At 39.1% G+C, this 8596-nt stretch overlaps 1 protein-coding gene across 1 annotated transcript; it reads right to left on the reverse strand.

Moving 5' to 3' along the window:
• Nucleotides 1–447: 447 nt before the first annotated feature.
• Nucleotides 448–6372, reverse strand: LOC145447722 (uncharacterized). Its single transcript, XM_080325977.1, has one exon. It carries the CDS (start codon nt 3571–3573, stop codon nt 2371–2373), a length of 1203 nt encoding a protein of 400 aa, XP_080182103.1. The 5' UTR covers nt 3574–6372; the 3' UTR covers nt 448–2370.
• Nucleotides 6373–8596: the final 2224 nt, after the last annotated feature.

Genomic DNA, 8596 nt, shown 5'->3' on the forward strand with positions numbered 1-8596 from the left:
AACATATGAACAAAGACATTCAGAATTGATAACATATTGTAACGGGGCAAAAGTAACAGAGTGTTACGATTGCCCCTGACACGCTCGACCATGATTAGCGTCTCAGTATGGTACCTTCCCGGCGATGCAAGTCCTATTATTTCCATCACCACGGTAGACTATAGTAACATTGTTCCAGCTACACATATTACGTTGTAACTACTTGAGGTACTATTCGTCTAGACAAATTATTCCAGACCAGAAAAACTTTACTCAAGGGTCAAAAATTTAGTTTTTTACAAATTATTCCGGGGTTTCGCATCGTAGCTCAACGTAACTCCAGGTATAATAGGAGAGATAACTACTGCATGCGCACTTAAAATATCAAGCTGATTTCTCCATCCTACTAGCGGTGAGGTCGATTGTTACATTTGCCCCTAGTTACATTTGTCCCCGGTCTCCACTTCAAAATCAACAATAAACGAGCATGCACCTTGGAAATTTCAAAAATTTCACATGCTTTGTTACAAAAGTTTGCTCGTAATATCCAGCTTTTCGTTTGTGAATATTAAGTGAATTTCTGGTGTGAGCGTGACCGGCAATCACACAACCTCAAGAGCGAAAATGCACCACTTGCACGTAGCCACAAACACCAAATCCCTGCGATTGGGGTGTTGGCCACTGTTGTATAACTTGTTAATGGAGTAATGTCGGTAGCAAAACCCGTTTTACACTTTGATCAATATCAACGTAGCAATACTCAGACGCCGATTACATTGTCCGGTCTGGCTTACAACGTTAAGGCGTAAGCTTGAATTACCTTGCAAGTCCCCGTCGAAATTGTTTGCAAAGCGACGGAAGATATTGACTTCATGGGTTTATTATATCATTTGATTGCCCCAGTTGATACATTTGGCGACGTTCAAAACGTCAATATGTACTTCAGCATTGTGACATGATGTGGTCCGAGTGGTCGCTAGGTAGCCTATCGTGTAGGCCTACATCTACAATAATATAGGCTATCACTTCACTGAAATGTAGGGTTAAAATTAGCAAAATTACGTCACGTAACGACATAAGGTTGACGTTCGCGTTCACACAGAACCTTTCAGAGGTTCACACCATCCCAAGTTGTCGGTCCCTGTTCTAATTTATAGTCTATTTTGTTGCGTGCTATGAGTCCTTCAACGGTTTAAATGTTCAAATTCTTTTTCTATTCACAAACTCTTCGACTTACCAATGACTTTACACATTGCAACATTGAGCATGAGCAATAATATGCACGTCCACGCGCAGGAAGTTTGCTATGACTAGAGTTGGTCATAAACGAAATACTACTTTTCAAACTACTTTGACAACCTCAGGCTATGACTTAAATCAGGACTTCAGTAGGTGCATTGGGATGCCGTGGACTCATTCTTCACTCAGCTTCTTGCCTCTATGCACAAACACAGTGCAAATGATACAACACGATTCTTCAAGTTGGATTGTATTCGAACATGTTTTCCTCAAATATTAAATCGACGATATCGTACACCATAACAACAAATATCCGTAAGAGCAGTAGCCTGACACAATAGCTCGTCCAAAAAGGTATAGTTTTCCAACGTAGATTGCAAGCGACGCATTCTTTAACTTTTATTCGAATCCACCAAAATTTCCAAAGGGTCAATTAGTCGGATTAATATACTTGAGAAATGTCATCCACAATGTCCTGATTTCAAAAACTACAGCTATCAATACAAAACCAGGTGATAGAGCACATACTAATGAAAAAACTTTTGTCCGCAGTTTCTCACTCACGAAACAACAACTGCTGGATAAACATTGTTAGGCGTTCAAACGCAGAAGCTGAATTCCAAATACACAGATATCATAGGAGGCGTCACAACTATAACTGTCACTTGGAGAAGTATTAAGCACAGCTTGCTACCAGATACCTACGACAATTGTACACGTGAATACACAATGCATGCAACCATACGGCAATGAATTTACGTCAGGAAATATTCGAGAACAAAATCGACTCATTGTTCAGAAATGAAAAAAAACCGTACGATTTCCAAATACTTGAAAGTAATGTAGGTTAATGAGGTCACCCTTGAAGTAACCCTATGCAGTATATGCTCTACCACATACTTTAATTCCTGATTGTTGATGCCAGTATGCATATTCATATGTCGCCTGAGGTTATTCTTCTGCGTGAATGCTATTCACTTTTTTTTGATGCCTGAATGCATATCCATATGAAGCTTGAGGTAGTGGCCACCCTTTATAGAAAATGCTTTCCCATACAGATTTCATTCATTTCATTCATCCCCGCATTTATTCTAATATGTCACCTAAGGTTTTTTTCTGAGTGAAGATTGTCCCACATACATCACGTTTATGTTATTTGACGCGGGCATGCATATCCATATGTGACTTGAGGTGAGCCTTCCTAGCAAATGCCTTCCCACATACATAACATTTGTGGTTTTTGACGCCCGCGTGCATATCCATATGATGTCCAAGGTGATGCTTTCTAGTAAATGCTTTCCCACATACATCACACTCATGGTTTTTGACGCCGGCATGCATATTCATATGACGCTTGAGGTTGCATTTCCAAGTAAATGCTTTCCCACACACATCACATTTATAAATTTTAATTCCAGCATGCATATCCATATGAAGCTTGAGGTTACCATTTCCAGTAAATGCTTTCCCACATACATCACACTCATGATTTTTGATGCCAGCATGTATATTCATATGATGGCTGATGGTATTCTTATCAAAGAATGCTTTCCCACATACATCACATTTTTGGTTTTTGACGCCGGCGTGCATATCCATATGAGGCTTTAGGGAAAGCTTCCAAGCGAATGCCTTCCCACATACGTCACATTCATATTTTTTGAAGCCTGCGTGCATATCCATATGATGCTTGAGATGATCCTTTCTAGTAAATGCTTTCCCACATACATCACACTCATGGTTTTTGATGCCAGCATGTATAACCATGTGTCGCCTTAGGCTACTTTTATCAGTAAATGCCTTCCCACATATATCACATTTATGTTTTTGGACACCGGCATGCATATCCATATGACGCTTGAGGTCACGCTTTCGAATAAATGCTTTCCCACATACATCACATTCATGATTTTTGATGCCAGCATGTATATTCATATGATGCCTGAGGGCACTTTTATAGGTAAATGCTCTCCCACATCGATTACACTCATGGTTTTTGATGCCAGCATGTATAACCATGTGTCGCCGTAGGCTACTTTTATCTATAACTGCCTTCCCACATATGTCACATTTATGTTTTTTGACGTCGGCATGCATATCCATATGACGCTTCATGTCATATTTCCGAGTAAATGCTTTCCCACACACATCACATATATAAACTTTGATGCCAGCATGGATATCCATATGAAGCTTGAGGTCACCCTTTCGAGTAAATGCCTTCCCACATACATCACTCTCATGACTTTTAATGCCAGCGTGCATATCCATATGAAGCTTGAGTTTACTCTGCCTAATAAATGGTTTACCACATACATCACATTCATGATTTTTGACGCCGGTGTGCATATCCATATGAATGTTGAAGTTGCCCGAATATCATCAATACGATCATCAGTTCGATCACTTTTGATCAATTCAAACTATAGTCAGCGAGTAACACTATGAAAAGAAAAAAAATTACTCATCAACTGGAAAAGAAACAAAAAGAAATGTGATAAACATGACACCCATAACGTCTGTGCGATGGTCGGGAACGTATGGCTCGTAAGCTATATATGGCTCTTTTAATGACACGATTTGACCTCTCAGCGAACTCTTTATTGAAGTTCTCAGTCATACGAACATGATCCTTCCTGGAAAAGGCAAAGTCCATATAATTCAATCTAGACGCTGCGTGCAGTTAATTATCTGATTATTCACTATAGCGTCTAGCACCATGCTTTCCCGGGAAAAATAATTATCACTGTAACGTGCATAGTTTCTGTCTTCCAATGAAAGAAAATCGTATCAAATACTTGCTTTTAATTTCAACCATTGATTCCACATCTGTATGCCGCGGGACATTAGTACGTCCGCACAGATTCTAAAGTTTGCCGTGATTTTTGTTGTAATTTTGGAGAAAAATATATTAAAAACTTTTAAAATTAGGGAGGATTGCTAGCATGCGACTTGAAAACGCTCTAACCGCTTCATGGCTGATAAACAAGTACGTTATATTACAGTGGAATCTATCATTGCATTGTCAATGGGTTTGGTATTGTTCACGTATTGTTGAAAACCTTTGATTGGTAGTTAGTTCACTTAGAAGCAGTGAATCAAGCAATCTTACTGCATAATATGAGCTCATTCATTTGCTAAACGTCCCGTTTTTTAGAATGCTTTTTCACGAAAATGGATGAGTTATGTCTGTCACCCTCCAAATCGTTTACCTTGGCTGCAAACGCAATCAGAATTTCATTGCGATTTATATCTTCATGAATATGTGAACATTAGTTTTAGTCTTGGCTGAAATTTTAAAAATTGCACGGGAACTGCTTGGAATTGAGGAGGAAATGCGGGTATGTTGTTCGCATAAATAAGCGTAGCCATCGCATTACCAGGTATTTTTTCTACGAAAAGCAACATTCAGGTAAATGTTTTATACTTCTTATAGTGGGCCAAACCACAAAAAGATTGGGAACCACTGATGTAAACCAAACAAAATCGCACTGTTGGCAGACAAATTGCGTGTGCTCTGGACACCAGCTCCATACATGCTAATGCAAACGGCGATATTTCAATAAAATTCACAATCCGATTTTGTAGATTAAGATATGAACAGATTTGAATATAAATGTTCGAGTCAATTTCATTGTTGAAAGACTGGCACACTCTATGGGTTTTTAGTACCGACAACTGATGATGACATGACTCGAATTATGGCTTTACTCTAGTAACGTTTTCGGGATGACCTGATTTGGCTCATTACACTAAAATGAGTTGACCTGACTCGAATTTCGACGAATGCATATTATTGAAGGGGTCACGAATTGGGCGCAGATGTTAGAGTCATCTTTCAAGTCATGAGCTATAATAGTGCTTTTTAACCTGTGGATGACACTTGATGGCCTAAGCGATGGGGGGCCAACCTTTTATCTATTCACGGCCACATTACAGGGCATAACCGTAATGAACGAGCTCGACGCCAAACACCCATGTTAAAGCGTATATGACCATTTCCGGTGAACTCCGGACTAATCTATTTCACGATATAGGTTTACTTTACGCACCGAAATATCGAGTCGTCACTGGTTATGTTAAGGGCCAGTTTATAGTCGCACAACGCGCGAAAACAATTTCAGATTCTACGATGAATTTCGTCATTTAATTGGCAGCTTTAGATATTACTATCAAACATTTACCCTTTCTCAGCCAAATTGATCAGAATAACCGGTAAATATTTGATGCAGGGATAGTTTTCGAAAATTAAGGGCAAGTTATACATTATGATGCATCTTTGGGTGGGCCAATTGCTATTAGTCACTTTGTTATATGCTGCTATTTCATGACCTCCAATCAGGATTGTCGATTTAGTGAGGAGCACACGATTCCGAGTTGTTATTTCCCTATGAGGCGCATCATTTTCTTCTACTGTTCACGTCTGTATTGTGGGGGTCTGATTGCAACGGGCGCTACTTTTTTTTAAATCGAAAATGAAGTCACATCGAATCGCATGTAGAGCGAAAAAATATCAAGGTTTATTCAAATCTTTCAAGAAATCGGGAGTCAATTCGTTAAATTCGAATTGCATGTCGACGGCCGCCAACACATACTAATTGAATTACGTGTCCACTAGGGTTGTCCAAAATTTGGAAAATCTCAAAAAGTTTCCGTGATTGTGTCTCATTCTATAGATTATTGATAAAAAACAACAATTAGCCTGAAAGAAGCTTACAGGAAAGCCGTTAAGATTTCGGTCAAAGCGTTTGAAAGTAGCTGCTCAAGAATGGGCGTGCCACTGCCCATAGAACGGCGAGAAGACTAGTAATCAAATAACCACGGCTCTTGATTGGCTAATCGGCTATGCTTCAATGACCACGGCAGCAGCAGCTTGCTGATCAGGTGTTCAAGAAGTCTGCTACCGGCGGGGATTCTGAGTGCGCATTGTTAGTAGTTTGGCAGGTGATGATTTAAGATTAATTCAGGACATGTTGAGGTACGAAATACATGATGAAGAAACAACATCTGCTTCACAGCACTTTTACAGCATGACTGCTTCATTGTGAAGGAAACGGCTGAAGCCTACATGTCGTGTTTTCATCGAGAGAAGGCAAAGGCGCTTATGCAAGTGTTGAGCGAATTCACCGTTTCAGTACGGATCCACCATCAGTGAATACAAATATAAAAAGCTAAACAATGACAATATACTAAAATGACTTGACCTGATTCTAATTTCGACGCATGCATATTACTGAATGAGTCACGACTTGGGCGTAAATCATATATAGTCATCAACTATAATGCTTCGAAAAACCTATTGATCAACAGGCCTGCTATAATCCTTTATTCACTGGACTCGACTTCCGTTTACGGTTTGGATGTATGGTAAGTAGATCAGCATGCGGTGACAACCCGGATAAAGGAAACAGTATTGGCATGCCATGAACGGCCGTAATAATGGTATTGGCCAGCATTTTAATATCAATAAACCCATAACCAAAGATATATTCAATCAGGTTGATAAGAATAAAAGTTTTTCTATCAAAGCAATTTCGAAGAAATCTGATAACAATTTGCTATTTTCTCAATAACCTTTTTTTCTAGAAAAATATTTGGTAGAATCTGCAAAGTTTGCAACCATCCGGCAATTAATGATACTTTGACGGAATTATGCTCCCAGACTACTTCTAGTAAAGCATACCTTGTTAGTTGCATTTCCATCCCAACATACACAAACGACCAGATTCATTCGTACACTGAGCGATGTATCGTAATACCTCGAGAGGAGCCAGGAGAAGCCAACCAATTACACGCGAGTATGAAAAAGACTTGTACGTATTCGAGGAACGAGAACACTTTCAAAATGAGTTATGTCGCGTATAATGGAAGAATTATGGTTCGCTACCAAGGTACCACCCTCACACAATATGTACAACATATGCAACGGTTTATCAAGGTCTGAACCCTTAAGTTAGACCAGTAGTCGGGAACCTTTTTCGTACAAAGAGCCATTTTAGCCCTATATTTTCCATTTTAACTCCCAAAGAGCCATACATGTCAATCAATTGCTACGTCACACTTTAAAATTCGTTTCGTTATGGTAGTGCAAATTCGAACTCACTACATGGGATTAGTCGTGGGCGCCATATTTTCTCTGTAAAAACTGGTAGGATACCAATCATCCTGTGATAGCACAATTCATCGTAAATAGATAGGAATTTATATTAATTGATATTAATCTAATATAACTGTAGAACTGATTCCGAAAATCCAAATATTGTTCGACTTCTCAATTCGGCGGTGACATAAACGTTGCACTACAAGCCTACATTTTACGGCAGTACTGGTGAGCTGCTTATCAATGAAAAACGTGGATAGCGAAGCGTTGTTTGTAATTTGGATTTGAAATTGGACTGTCATTTCCAAGGCAGTTAATTTCTCGGCGTATAACAGGAAAACAATGTGTATTTGAAAACTAGATTGTCTTATAGGCGTTCCCATGTCTGCTATTCTCTTTGATCAACCAACGTATGGTGCCATCCAAGATTACGCAGCGTGCGATGCCGGGTATATCAAATTCGCCAGGGATATTGGTCGCTGGCGCTACAGCGATTTAAATTTGAGGATTTTGTAAACGGTTCCGGGCCCTCAACCCTGGATACGCCAAAGTCTTGACCTCTCGAATACATGTTTATGCTGCCACGAGAATAATTATTCTGGCCGTTAAGAAAATTTACTAACAAATTGCTGCAATATCGATAAAATTAAGTGCAAAATTAAAAATATGTCAAAGAGCCATATCTTATACCCAAAAGAGCTATATATGGCTCGCGAGCCATAGGTTCCCGACTACTGAGTTAGACAATAATTGTCATTTTTAACACATACGAAATCAGGCTTAATCGTATATTATATTCGAATAAATTTCATAGTCGAAATGCTGGTATACTCTGAACTTTTTGACTAGGGACAACTGATATTACATAATTGTCGATATACAATGATCTTTTCAATTATCTATTAGTTGCTGGATATAAGCCCCTGACGAGTGTAACCCGAATATATTCAGGTTAATATCAATATGAATATACTAGACAGTGGTATATTCTAGGTTTATGATAATTTTGTAGTTCAGACAAAATAGGCATGCTGAGTCGTACGTATCGCGGTCCAATTAGCGCATTTTCTCGGTGCCATAGACGAGATTCCATATACGAGATTCCATAATTGTGATTGCGCTATTTTCCCAACGCAAAATAAACCTCATACCAAATTATCTGGAAAGCTGGATGAGCCTGACTGATACTGACTATGATATTCCCATGATACTCACGTAACCTACCGATATCGCTGCTGATACCGTCAATTAGTTCACTAAACACATGGCCTGTTTTTG

Source organism: Botryllus schlosseri, chromosome 1, assembly GCF_051294905.1.
Source record: "Botryllus schlosseri isolate E-star chromosome 1, Bs_hap1, whole genome shotgun sequence".
Classification (NCBI taxonomy): domain Eukaryota; kingdom Metazoa; phylum Chordata; class Ascidiacea; order Stolidobranchia; family Styelidae; genus Botryllus; species Botryllus schlosseri.